At 45.3% G+C, this 13,692-nt stretch overlaps 1 protein-coding gene across 8 annotated transcripts in view; it reads left to right on the top strand.

The window, feature by feature from the left end:
- The first annotated feature begins 2,231 nt into the window (after positions 1–2,231).
- Positions 2,232–13,692, top strand: part of PIP5K1A (phosphatidylinositol-4-phosphate 5-kinase type 1 alpha) — a 52,685-nt gene continuing 41,224 nt past the window's right edge. For 7 of the 8 annotated variants that reach the window (XM_032267373.1, XM_032267376.1, XM_032267374.1 and 4 more), the window contains exon 1: positions 2,232–2,822. In XM_032267373.1, coding sequence (XP_032123264.1) covers positions 2,738–2,822 — 85 coding nt within the window. In that variant the 5' untranslated portion in view covers positions 2,232–2,737. The remainder of the gene's footprint in view (positions 2,823–13,692) is intronic. The other variant, XM_032267379.1, reaches the window with a different exon arrangement.

Raw genomic sequence — 13,692 nt, 5'->3', positions numbered from 1 at the left:
ATCGTTTGAACCCGGGAGGTGGAGGTTGCAGTAAGCCAAGTGCCACTGTGCTCCAGCTAAGCGACAAGAACCATACTCCATCTCAGAAATAAATTAATTAAATAAAATTCACAGATTAGTTCACAGGGAGAAGATTCCTGTCTGACTGCGTTGGTCATTCTGGGATTTATTAGTCTGTTTCCAATTTTAAAATCAGAAACAGCTTTACATCAACACCAGCTGATTTCTAAAGTAACTCAGGAAACAGTAGCAACCCAATGCCTTTTCGGGAAACAAAGATAATTTATTCAACAAATATTTATTTACTGAATACCTATGAGCCAAGTCCTGTGATAGACAATGTGCCCCTCACTAGTTCCTGTCCTGTTTAGTTGAGTGTAGGGTATAGGTATAGGCAATTATAAAATACTTCAACACTACAAAATTCTGCTGTGGAATTACAAACGGCAAGATTTTGTCTATCTTCGGTGCACAAAGGAAGACGAATAATCCAGCAGGTGGCAGCAGGGACACAATTATTTTAGATTTTGGTAAGGAAAAAGTAGAAGGCTGAGGTAAATGCATGGGGAGATATATATATATATGTGTGTGTACTTTTTTTTTTTTTTGAGACAGAGTTTTGTTCTTGTTGTCCAGGCTGGAGTGGAATGGCGCGATCTCAGCTCACTGCAACCTCCGCCTCCTGGGTTCAAGCAATTCTCCTGCCTCAGCCTCTCAAGCAGCTTGGATTACACGCGCCCGCCACCAGGCCCAGCTAATTTTTTGTATTTTTAGTAGAGACGGGGTTTCACCATGTTGGCCAGGCTGATCTCAAACTCCTGAGCTCAGGTGATCTGCCCGCCTCAGCCTCCCAGAGTGCTGGGATAACAGGCGTGAGCCACAGCGCCCGGCCTGCATGGGGATATTCTATGGATGTTCGGGTCCCAGGTTCCCTTATGAGGACCCACAAAACATCTGAAAAGAGGATAACCAGGCCATTCTGGGGTTTACAAAACCTGTTTTAATGGGGTTCTTTCATGGGCTGTGAATTTGAGAGGATCTATCAGTCCGACTCTTTTTTTTTTTTTTTTTTTGAGACGGAGTTTCGCTCTCGTTACCCAGGCTGGAGTGCAATGGCGCGATCTCGGCTCACCGCAACCTCCGCCTCCTGGGTTCAGGCAATTCTCCTGCCTCAGCCTCCTGAGTAGCTGGGACTACAGGCACGTGCCACCATGCTCAGCTAATTTTTTTGTATTTTTAGTAGAGACGGGGTTTCACCATGTTGACCAGGATGGTCTCGATCTCTTGACCTCGTGATCCACCCGCCTCGGCCTCCCAAAGTGCTGGGATTACAGGCTTGAGCCACCGCGCCCGGCCCTGATGGACTCTTATCCCAGTGTTTTCCCATCCCTATTCATGTATTCATTCCACAGATAATTATTGAGCCCCTACTATATATAAAGTCACAGGAGCTGGAGATACAAAAGTGAACCAAACACAGTCCTTGCTTTCCAGAATTTTGACAGCCAGCTCAGAAAGACAGGACTTCAGATTCCCACCATGGTTCATAGCCTACGGAGTACTTTGTTAAAAACGATCAGGGTTACTATGAAGACTACAACGGGAGAAATTTTTCTGTGTATCTCCATGCCCTTTAGAGCATAGATAATTGACAGGTGGAGGCCAAAAGGCTTGGGTTGCGGGAAGGTTGTGGTAAGTTCCTGATTGCCTCCCGCGCCCTTTTTTGACAGGGCTTCACTGATTCATGCATCAAATATTTACTGAACTCCATCACTGTGCCTAGCTTTGTGCTTGAGGCAAACAAAACACATATCTATTCCGAATGTTATTCGGAGGAAGGTAAGACATGCACGCAAGTTTAATTAAATAGTAAACAGGGTAGTAAAACCTGAAAAAGGCTAGGAAGAGTTCTTGGTGGCATGTAATGTTTTGTAATATTCGACACCTTAACGTCGCTGACTTGACACCAGTACTCTCACCGAGAGTTATCTTCTGGGTTGGGAATTTCAGAGGACGTGCCGGAGTGACTGTTATCCAGAGTTCAGATCACTCAAGCCAAACCTCGCAAAGAACTGAACCTAAATGGATCTGCTGAGCCACCGTACGAACGGTTGGCCAACCCGCGCGCTCACGTCTTCCACCCGTGGACTCGTCAGAGAGTGAGGACCCGCCTCACGTGACCATTAGCAGCCTCCCAATTGGCTTTGCTTCTTTTCTCTCCTCTTTGATGGGGCTGATAACCCGAGAAGGTCGGGCGCATGCGCAGTGGTCGGATTTTTTTTTTTTTTTTTTTTTTCCTCCCCAGGCCACCCGGAGTGAAGCAGCCGGGTTGGGCGTTAAACAGGCCGCAGCTAGGGTGGATGGAGAGGGGGCATTCGCTCCTCTGGGACTGTTCTTGCCTCGTTTTTTTTTTTCTGATGTGGCTTGGTCCGGATGCGGAGTCCCAGCAGCCAGCTTGAGCTTACTCTTTTGTGAAAGGGGAAGGTATCCCCTGTGGGAAGCGGTTAAACTTGTGGAGGGGGTGCTAGACTGGAGTTCTCCTCCATGCCAGGGGAATGGTGCGGCCTTGAAGTGGTCCAGGAGCCGGCTGGAGGTGTCTGAGGGAGGCCCCGGAGGGGGCGGGGAGGTGGCCCGCAGAACGCGGGTTCTGTAAAGGGACGTCGGGAAGATTCAGTTCCAAGAAGAGGAAGAGCCGGATTGAAAGAGGCAGGCCGTTGAGGGGGAGGGGGCTGCCAAGATGGCGTCGGCCTCCTCCGGGCTGTCGTCGGCGGTCGGTTTTTCATCCTTTGATCCCGGGGTACCTTCCTGTACCTCGTCCTCAGGTAAGCCGGGCAGGGCGTGGGTAGGGAGCTGGTGAGGAATGTGGGATGGGAGGAAGAGCGAGACTTATGAGGGTACCTGTAGCTGGGAATGTCCTAGGGGTAAGCGGGTTGGGGCGGGGGCGGGGGTGAGCTGGGCTTTCAAGTAGAGATTTCTGAGTGGGCAGAGGAGTTTGAGGAAAGGATGAGTTTGACTCAGAAAAGAAGCTGTCGAAAACGTTGATTGTCTTTGAGGAGAAGAGATGGAGATTGAAGGTGGGGGTAGAAAACGAGAAACGGAAGGGAGTAGAGAAACTAAAAAAGTACATGGAGGTCTAAGAAGTAGAGAGGAACTAGTTAGTGTGAGATGCAGGTAGAATTTAAGTTGATTGAGTTCTATTTGGATAAAAATGTTGAAGAGAAGCCATGGGACTTAAAAGGTATTGAAGAGTTATGGGACACTTTCGATTGCTAAAGAGGTAGGGAATCGTGAATTTTGTTAGGGGGTGGGAGTTGGTGAAGCCATCTTTTCCCTCAGAGACTCCCCCTAATGTGTCATCCCTTTTCACTTCGCACTCCCACCCCCCGGCGCGGGCAGGCGCACAGAGACACATACTTTCTCAAACTAACTCCTTTGCTGACTCCCAACTCTAAACTGCCTAACTCTGGGAAGGAATGGAAGTTTTGAAGAGAGCCTAAAGAATATAGGAAATTAAGGTCAAAGACCTTAAAAACAGATGGGAAAGATGGAATGGGGCCTTGAATTGCAGTCGAGACTGCGAGAAGTAATGTTTTGGAAATTAGGCCTGAGAAGAAGAAAGATGGGTGGGGGGTGATTGTAAGTGTTGTTGGGGAGTATTGCATAATAGAGAATGGACTGGAAGAATGCTTAAGCTGTATCAGGAGATTGGAATTTGGAGAATGGAGCCAGGTTAATGTAGACAGCTCGACGTATTAAGTTAAAAACTAATGAAGATTGAGGAAGGGCTGAGGAGGCCCACAAGAAAAGCAACAAACAGATTGTGTGTAGGAGAGAAAATGTGTGTGTATTGCGGTGGGGGACGGGAGGTGAGTCAGAAACTGTTCCAGCGCTTCCATCAGAAATGTCTGGTGTTTCACAGTAACTTCTGCCTCTACACTGTGAATAGATGCTGCCAGATGTTGGATGTTTTGCTTGATTTTGGTATTTCCTCAGGCCTGGTATTGCGTTTTTGCCGTTTTGAATTGGCTGAATAGGGCTCCATCTTTCACATTCCAGCTCAAATGCTGGACTGTCAAGTCACAAATATCTTCTTTAATAAGCTGCAGTTTTATTTATGTATCTCTATTTTTAGTTTCTTGGGAGGGGATTTTTACCAAAGTGTTAGGGGGTCAGAACAACTCGTGCTGCATTGTAAGCGTGAACAAGGATAAAAGTGACAAGAGTTTTTATTTTTATTTATTTGTTTTTGAAATGGAGTATGGCTCTGTCGTCCAGGCTGGAGTGCAATGATGCGAACTCGGCTCACTGCAATCCCTGCCTCTTGGGTTCAAGCGATTCTCAGCCTCCTGAGTACCTGGGATTACAGGTGTCTGCCACCTAATCTTTGTATTTTTAGTAGAGATGGGGGTTTCACCATGTTGGTCAGGCTGGTCTCCAACTCTTGACCTCAGGTGATCCACCTGCCTTGGCCTCCCAAAGTGCTGGGATTACAGGTGTGAGCTACCTCGAAGGGTTTTTATTTTTAATAGTAGCTCCTTAATTTGAAACCTGTTTCCCCTCTAATCTACAACCCTGAAAGAAGGGTTGTGTATGGTCCTTCAACTTCTCAACTATGAAGTCAGATATTTGCTCTGTACTGTCTGATATTTTTGTAGATCTTTATGTATTCTGTCACTTCCTTCTGCTAACAGTTAATAATACAGATTGTATAGATGTTTTTGTGTTTTCTTTTCTTTTTTTTGAGACAGAGTATTATTCTGTCACCCAGGCTGGTGTACAGTGGTGTACCCCAGCTTACTGCAATCTCCACCTCCTGGGTTCGAATGATTCTCCTGACTCAGCCTCCCAAGTAGCTGGGAATACAGGCATGTGCCACCAGGCCTGGCTATTTTGTGTGTGTTTTTTTTTTTTTAATGAATTTTTATTAGAGATGGGGTTTCACCCTGTCAGCCAGCCTGGTCTCAAACTCCTAACCTCAAGTGATCCACCCAACATTTCTTTAATGAAATGTTTTTGATGAGGATAAGATGTTTGATTCTGATGCCAAAAAAGAAAAACCTATTAAGAAAGGATTTTAGGGCTGGGCGCGGTGGCTCAAGCCTGTAATCCCAGCACTTTGGGAGGCCGAGGCGGGTGGATCACGAGGTCAAGAGACCGAGACTATCCTGGTCAACATGGTGAAACCCCGTCTCTACTAAAACTACAAAAACATTAGCTGGGCGTGGTGGTGCGTGCCTGTAATCCCAGCTACTCAGGAGGCTGAGGCAGGAGAATTGCCTGAACCCAGGAGGTGGAGGTTGCGGTGAGCCGAGATGGCGCCATTGCACTCCAGCCTGGGTAACATGAGTGAAACCCCGTCTCAAAAAAAAAAAAAAAAAAGAAAGGATTTTAGGCCAGGCATGGTGGCTCATGCCTGTAATCCCAGTACTTTGGGAAGCTGAGGCAGGAGGATCACTTGAGGACAGGAGTTCAAGACCAGCCTGGCCAACATGGCAAAACCCCATCTCTACTAAAAATACAAAAATTAGCTGGGTGTGGTGGTGGGCGCCTGTAATCTCAGATACTCAGGAGGCTAAGGCAGGAGACTCGCTTGAACTCAGGAGGCTGAGGTTGCAGTGAGCTGAGATTGCCTCACTGTACTCCAGCCTGGCGACAAAGACTCTTAAAAAAAGACTTTACTGGCCAGGCGAGGTGGCTCATGCCTGTAATTCCAGCACTTTGGGAGGCCAAGGCGGGTGGACCACCTGAGGTCAGGAGTTTGAGACCAGCCTGGCCAACATGGTGAAACCCCGTCTCTACTAAAAATACAAAAAATTAGCTGGGCATGGTGGCAGGCACCTGTATGCCCAGCTACTGCGAAGGCTGAGCAGAAGAATCACGTGAACTCAGGAGGCTGAGATTGCAGTGAGCCAAGATCACCCCATTGCACTTCAGCCTGAGTGACAAGAGCAAGAGTTCATCTCAAAAAAAAAAAAAAAAAAAAAAAAAAAGATTTTATTTGTGATTGGAAGAGATTACTTCTCTGTCTGAATGGTACCAGAGGAATTAGAAAGTTGGCAGGAACAAGTGATGGTTTATGAGTTTCTTTTTTTTTTTTTTTTTTGAGACGGAGTTTCACTCATGTTACCCAGGCTGGAGTGCAATGGCGCCATCTCGGCTCACCGCAACCTCCACCTCCTGGGTTCAGGCAATTCTTCTGCCTCAGCCTCCTGAGTAGCTGGGATTACAGGCACGCACCACCATGCCCTGCTAATGTTTTTGTATTTTTAGCAGAGACGGGGTTTCACCATGTTGACCAGGATGGTCTCGGTCTCTTGACCTCGTGATCCACCCGCCTTGGCCTCCCAAAGTGCTGGGATTACAGGCTTGAGCCACTGCGCCCGGCCTGGTTTGTGAGTTTCTAAATTGTTAAAGGCTAGAAGGTTAGCTCTGTAGAAATTCAAGGAGTGTGTGTGTCAACCATCCTAAAATGATTTATTGTTCTTAGATGTTTAGCTGACTTCACTTAAGTTTTGGTGAAACTCAAATCCTAAAGGACAGTGTTCTCTGGCGATGCTGAAAATGAATATAAAACAAAAGTGTCATAGTCTAAGGACAGATTGACAGTTTTTGATAAGCCGTTCATAACTTTAGGCACTCCAAATCTTCTGGCATTTAAATTGGGAAGAAGAGTTTATTTAGGAGAGTTTGTTCCCTGCCAATATTAAACCCCTGTCTAGATTGTTTCACCATCAAGCCAGAGCCAGACTTTCATACTGCTGATAAGTGAAATACATGGGGTAAAGCAAACCGTAAGTTCTAAAAAACATTTAACATCTTTTCCTATTGGAGCAATTACCATGTTTGGATTTGGAGGAGGCCGTTATAAACTTTCCATAGTCTATCAATAGCTTGAAATTTAGCTACTTTTTGCCCCGCCCCCCCCGCTTTTTTTTTTTTTTTGAAATAGAGTCTCTGTCGCCCAGGATGGAGTGCAGTGATAGGATCTCGGCTCACTCCAACCTCCACCTCCTAGGGTCAAGAGATTCTTCTGCCTCAGCCCCCTAAGTAGCTGGAATTACAGACATGCGCCAACATGCCCGACTAATTTTTTTGTATTTTTAGTAGAGGATGGGGTTTCACCATGTTGGCCAGGCTAGTCTCGAACTCCTGATCTTGTGATCCGCTCTCCTTGGCCATCCAAAGTGCTGGACTATAGGCTAGAGCTGCTGCGCCCAGCCCTACTTTTCGCCCATTTTACTACCATGAAGAGAGAAAAGAGTTTCTGTCTTGGAGACTTGATTTGAAGATCGGGCCACTGCATTCCAGCTAAAGGAAAAAGAAAAGCACTTGAAACCTTAAATAATCGTGAGCTGTAGCTCCTTTTGCTTCAGACTAGAACATTTTTAAAATGATCATCACTCACCTATATGACTTTATCATAAGCACAAATGATTTGGATGTAACTTTACAGCTGCTTACCTGACTTTCCCCACCCTTAACTGCTCGGCGAAAGCCAGAGAATACAGGATATTTGAGGATACATTTTTGCCTGGAACCGTTTTTTTTTTTTTTTTTTGAGACGGAGTTTCGCTCTTGTTACCCAGGCTGGAGTGCAATGGCGCGATCTCGGCTCACCGCAACCTCCGTCTCCTGGGTTCAGGCAATTCTCCTGCCTCAGCCTCCTGAGTAGCTGGGATTACAGGCACGCGCCACCATGCCCAGCTAATTTTTTGTATTTTTCGTAGAGACGGGGTTTCACCATGTTGACCAGGATGGTCTCGATCTCTTGACCTCGTGATCCACCCGCCTCGGCCTCCCAAAGTGCTGGGATTACAGGCTTGAGCCACCGCGCCCGGCCCCGCCTGGAACCTTTATAGTAGGGACGGCGTCATCAGTCTGTGATTCTGATGGCTTTGTTCTTCCAGGAGAGCCCTACTTATAAACTGCTGTAATCTGTTAATTCTGGTAGTAGGGATTCTTGTTAATTTTTTTTTTTTTTTTTTTTTTTTTGAGATGGAGTTTTCGCTGTTGTTGCCCAGGCTGGAGTGTAATGGCACGACGTCTGCTCACTGCAAACTCTGCCTCCTGGGTTCAAGCAATCCTCCAGCCTCGGCCTCCCAAGTAGCTGGGATTATAGGCACCCACCACCGTGCCTGGCTAATTTTTTTTTGTATTTCTAGTGGAGATAGGGTTTCACCATGACCTGGCTAGTCTGGAACTCCTGACCTCAGGTGATCCACCTACCTCTGTCTCTCCAAGTGTTGGGATTACGGGCGTGAGCCACTTCTCCTGGCCTATTGATGTTTCTTTGATCTGTGTTCTGTTGTGTACAGTGTAAGCCATTTGTAAACTGATTTCTTTCCCAATTCTTCCTTTTAGTATAAAGTAAAGCAGTTTAGATCATGTTGAGTGAGAAACTGAAATTTGGAAATGTAAACATAGGATACACTGTCTGAATATCACCAGGTGTCATTTTGGTTGATTTTTTTTTTTAATCTTTTTTGCTTTTTTGTTATTCTTGGTTGATATTTTATAAGTAGGGAAATATTTTCCTGTTTACAGGGGTTTTGACACCCTTCACCCACCCCTTTTTCTTTTTGTCACCTTGGTATATTCTGCCAGAAAACTGACATCAGAACGTCATTGCTTCTGATTTATATCTACAATGACTGCTCAAGCCCAATGTCAAGTATAATTAACTAGTCTTACAGGCATCCAGTTTCTGATATTGATAATGTGTACTTACAACTTAGCTTTGAATATCAAAATAGTATGTTTTGCTTGTTAATATCTGTGGGCTTTTGTAGGTTAATTTAAAACTCTTTGATTAAATGTGTACTACCTAATAGCTATTAAGTATTTTATTAGCCTGTTTTTCTTTGACAATAAAATGGAAACTATAGCCTATGAAGTGAACAACAGAGATAATACCAGGCCAGCCAGCAGACTGGGGAGAGAGAAGGTGGTAATTTTATCCTTGTTCTCTCCTAGAATTTTATTTATTCATTTTTCTTTTTTTTTGAGACAGAGTCTTATTCTGTCGCCCAGGCTACAGAGCAGAGCAATGTAGTGTAGTGGCGAGATCTTGGCTCACTGCAGCCTCCGCCTCCCAAGTTCAAGCAATTCTCCCGGGTCACTGGGATCACAGGTGTGCGCCACCATGCCTGGCTAATATTTGTATTTTTGGTAGACACAGGGTTTCACCATGTTGGCCAGTCTGGTCTTGGACTCCTGACCTCAAGTAATCCACCCACCTTGACCTCTCAAAATGTTGGGATTTACAGGCGTGAGCCACCGTGCCCAGCCTGAAATATGTTCGTTTTAACCCAGCAAAATTCTTTGCTTTTTCAAGATAGATAGAACCAGATTTGGAAATAGAATTGGTAGGTGGCTATCTGCCAAAAATTTCAAGTGCCTCTTGGCCATGGGTGACTTATTCAGGAAACCCAGGTCTTTTATGGAAGGATTTGGATTTTTTTTGTAGTTTCAAAGAAAGTTTTGGTGCCAAGGGATACATATTTGAGGTCTGAGAGTCATGAAATTTGTTTTGTAGGACTAGTTGACTAGAGGAAAATGTCGAGTTATTTTTATTTAACCCTTTCATTTTCCAAATTAGGAAACTGAGGTTCAGAGATATTGTTACTGGGCAATGATGTTGCATAAAGGCTGTATGTTACCAAGATTAATCTTAATAAACATGTGGTTCATTCTTTGATATACTGCTTTTAGTTGGCTGTTGTAGATCAGATTGCTTCAAGCTTTTGTTTCTAGTAGCATCCTTGCACTTCTGACTCTTTCCTAGCAGATCCTTAGGAAAAATTCACACCAGCCAGGAAACAATATTTAGCTTTTCTCTGAGATGTGGCTTGATTTTCTTTTTTTTTTTTTTTTTGAGATGGAGTTTCACTCATGTTACCCAGGCTGGAGTGCAATGGCGTGATCTCGGCTCACCGCAACCTCCGCCTCCTGGGTTCAGGCAATTCTGCCTCAGCCTCCTGAGTAGCTGGGATTACAGGCACGCACCACCATGCCCAGCTAATTTTTTGTATTTTCAGTAGAGGCGGGGTTTCACCATGTTGACCAGGCTGGTCTCGATCTCTTGACCTCGTGATCCACCCGCCTCGGCCTCCCAAAGTGCTGGGATTACAGGCTTGAGCCACCGCGCCCGGCCTGATTTTCTTAATTCGTTTGATGTCATTATTGAGGATGTTGTGATGGTACACTTTTTTTTTTTTTTTTAACACAATTACTTTTAAACACAGTATTGCTATGTGTTTAGCATTACTTCTCAGGAGGCAGGGTGACATTTCAAGAGTATTTTCTTTTTTTTAATTTCAAGAGTATTTTCAATTGAAGAACATATTGTGTCTCTCACCTGCAGGCGTGTAGAGTGGCTTTCAGTATTCCAGGTTAACTAGAGATTGCTTCAGATAGTCCGGCAAACAACTGGGTAGATTTTGGTTTTGTTTTGTTATATTGTGAGGAGTTTTGCTTTTCTTTTTTTTTTTCCCTGAGACAGATTCTTGCTCTGTCACCCAGGCTGGAGTACAGTGGCACGATCTTCGCCTCCTGGGTTCAAGCTATTCTCCTGCCTCAGCTGCCTGAGTAGCTGGGATTACAGGTACGCACCACCACACCCAGCTAAGTTTTGTATTTTTAGTAGAGGCAGGGTTTCACCATATTGGCCAGTCTGGTCTTGAACTCTTGACCCCATGATCCGGTCACTTCAACTTTCCAAAATGCTGGCATTACAGGCATCAGTCACCACGCCAACCTGCTTTTTTTTTTTCCTTTCTTTTGAGATGGAGTCTTGCTCTGTCACCCAGGCTGGTATGCAAGTGGCTTGATCTCAGCTCACTGCAACCTCTACTTCCTCGGTTCAAGCGATTTTTGTGCCTTTACCTCCCTAGTAGCTGGGATTACAGCTGCCTATCACCATGCCTGGCTAATTTTTGTATTTTTAGTAGAGACAGGGTTTTGCCATGTTAGCCAGGTTGGTCTTGAACTCCTGACGTCAGGTGATCCGTCCGCTTTGGCCTCCCAAAGTGCTGGGATTATAGGCATGAGCCATTGCCCCCGGCCCCTTTTTTTTTTTTTTCCTTGAGACTAGATCTCACACTTGTCTCCCAGGGTGGTATCCAATGACATGATCATAGTTTACTATAGCCTCAAACTCCTGGGCTCAAGTGATTCTCCCACCTCAACCTACCTACACAGGATTACAGGCATGGGCCACCACACTTGGCTATTTTTTTTTTTTTAAGTAGAGACAAGAGTCTCACCATATTGCTTAGTCTGATGTCAAACTCCTGGCCTAAAGCCATCCTCCTTATAGGCATGAACCACCATACTTGACATGACTAATTTTTGTATTTTTAGTAGAGATGAGGTTTCACCATATTGGCCAGGATGGTCTTGATCTTGTGACCTCGTGATCCTCCCGCCTTGGCTTCCCAAAGTGCTAGGATTACAGGATTGAGCCACCATGCCTGCTGACTCTCCGTCTTTATCAACTAAGAGTCCACTGAGAGCATTTTAATTTCAAAAAAGCTGCTTTCCTCTTTGTGCTCTATGTAGGAACTATTCACACACACACACACACACACACACAGACATACACACGCACGCATGCATTTTGAGATGGAGTCTCTTGCTCTCGCCCAGGCTGGAGTGCAGTGGTACCATCTGGGCTCACTCCTGGATTCAAGCCATTCTCCTGCCTCAAGCACTTGAGTAGCTGGGATTATGGGCATGTACCACTATGTCCAGCTAATTTTTCTTGTATTTTTAGTAGAGGTGGAGTTTCTCCATGTTGACCAGGGTGGTCTTGAACTCTTGACCTGAGGTGATCCACCTGCCTTGGCCTCCCAAAGTACTAGGATTACAGGCGCGAGCCACTGCACTCAGCCTTATTGACATGTTTATGTAGTAGTGTTGGTAGGTAATTCAGTTGGGCCTCTGGGATTGTTTCCCTATGACCTGTTTGGGCAAAACTCCAGTTGTCTGAGGAATGCATATCCGGCCAGCCTCTAGCGTCCCCTAATTATATGTGTATTTCAAACATTAAAGTCATTCACACACTGCTTCTTGGTTTCTCATCAGTAGATGATGTCATTGCATCTCTGACAGAAATGCTTCTGCTCTGAAAGTGCAGGGAGAGGTTGTGCTATTAAGGCCAACTCTGTTTTGTTCTGCAGACTAGAGTAAGAGGAACTCATTTCAGAACTATTTGGCTGGGCACAGTGGTTTAGACCTGTAATCCCAGCACTTTGTGGGGCCCGAGGCAGGCAGATTGCTTGAGCTCAGAAGTTTGAATCCAGCCTGGGAAACATAGTGAAAGCCTGTCTCTACAAAAAATGTAAAAACTAGCCAGGGCTGGGCACAGTGGTTCACGCCTGTAATCTCAACACTTTGGGAGGCTGAGGTGGATGGATTGCCTGAGATCAGGTGTCGGCGACCAGCCTGGGCAACACGGTGAAACCTCGTCTCTACTAAAATACAAAAAAAAATTAGCCGTGCATGGCAGCATGTGCCTGTAGTCTCAGCTACTCCGGAGGCCAAGGCAGGAGAATTGCTTGAACCCGGGAGGCGGAGGTTGCAGTGAGCCAAGATTGCACCACTGCACTCTAATCTGAACTACAGGAAGACTCTGTCTCAAAACAAAACAAAACAAAACAAAAACAGAAACAAAACTAGCCGGGCATGGTGGTGTGTGCATATAGTCTCAGCTACTCTGGAGTCTGAGGGGAGAATCACTTGAATCTGAGGTTGGGGGTGCAGTAAGCTGTGTACCTGCCACTACCCTCTAACCTGGGTGACAAGAGTGTGACCTTGTCTCAAGACCAAAAAAACTAAAAAACTTAAATATATTTTGTTTATGTTATCTCTTTGATCTCTTAAATATCTTTGTGACTTGGGCGGTGGCTCACACCTGTAATCCCAGCACTTCGGGAGGCCAAAGTGAAGTGAAGCCAGGAGTTCGAGACCATTTTAAAGTTCAGCTCATTTCTTTTTTTTTTTTTTTTTTTTTTTTTTTTTTGAGTTCAGCTCATTTCTCATTCTGAAATTTGCTTTTTTCACACTTCTCAGAATTATATTGATGGATTTTCTCTTCCTTTACATTTTCTCCTTCCTCTCAATAGTGAATCTTGGTCTCCAGTGACTGGAGAGTAGCAAGCAAATTTATGGAGAATCATAGTGGAGTTTGCCAAGTGACTAGAAATCACCTTCCTCATTATCTCTTCACCACAAACACAATTTAGGGTGGAGCCAAGGACCAAAATGGAATGCTTCCTTAAGACTAGTGCACAGTTACTCAGAAAAATTTTTGTGGCATGGTGTGATGAGTCGACTTTGCCTTTCTTTTTTTTTTTTTAGATGGAGTTTTGCTCTTGTTGCCCAGGCCTGGAGTGCAGTGGTGCCATCTTGGCTCACATCAACATCTGCCTCCTAGGTTCAGGTGATTCTTCTGCCTCAGCTTCTGGAGTAGCTGGGATTACAGGTGCCTGCCACCACGCCCAGATAATTTTGTATTTTCAGTAGAGACAGGGTTTCTCCATGTTGGTCAGGCTGGTCTCAAACTTCCGACCTTGGGTGATTCTCCTGCCTCAGCCTCCCAAAGTGCTGGGATTACAGACATGAGCTACCGTGCCTGGCCTGACTTTACCTTTTTAAAAAAGTAAAATTTGTAGCCGGGTGTGGTGGCTCACA

Source organism: Sapajus apella, unplaced genomic scaffold, assembly GCF_009761245.1.
Source record: "Sapajus apella isolate SASKATOON/1434 unplaced genomic scaffold, GSC_monkey_1.0 scaffold169, whole genome shotgun sequence".
Lineage (NCBI taxonomy): Eukaryota > Metazoa > Chordata > Mammalia > Primates > Cebidae > Sapajus > Sapajus apella.
Note: the sequence above shows the minus strand (reverse complement) of the source record. Positions and strands in the feature narration are given on the sequence as shown.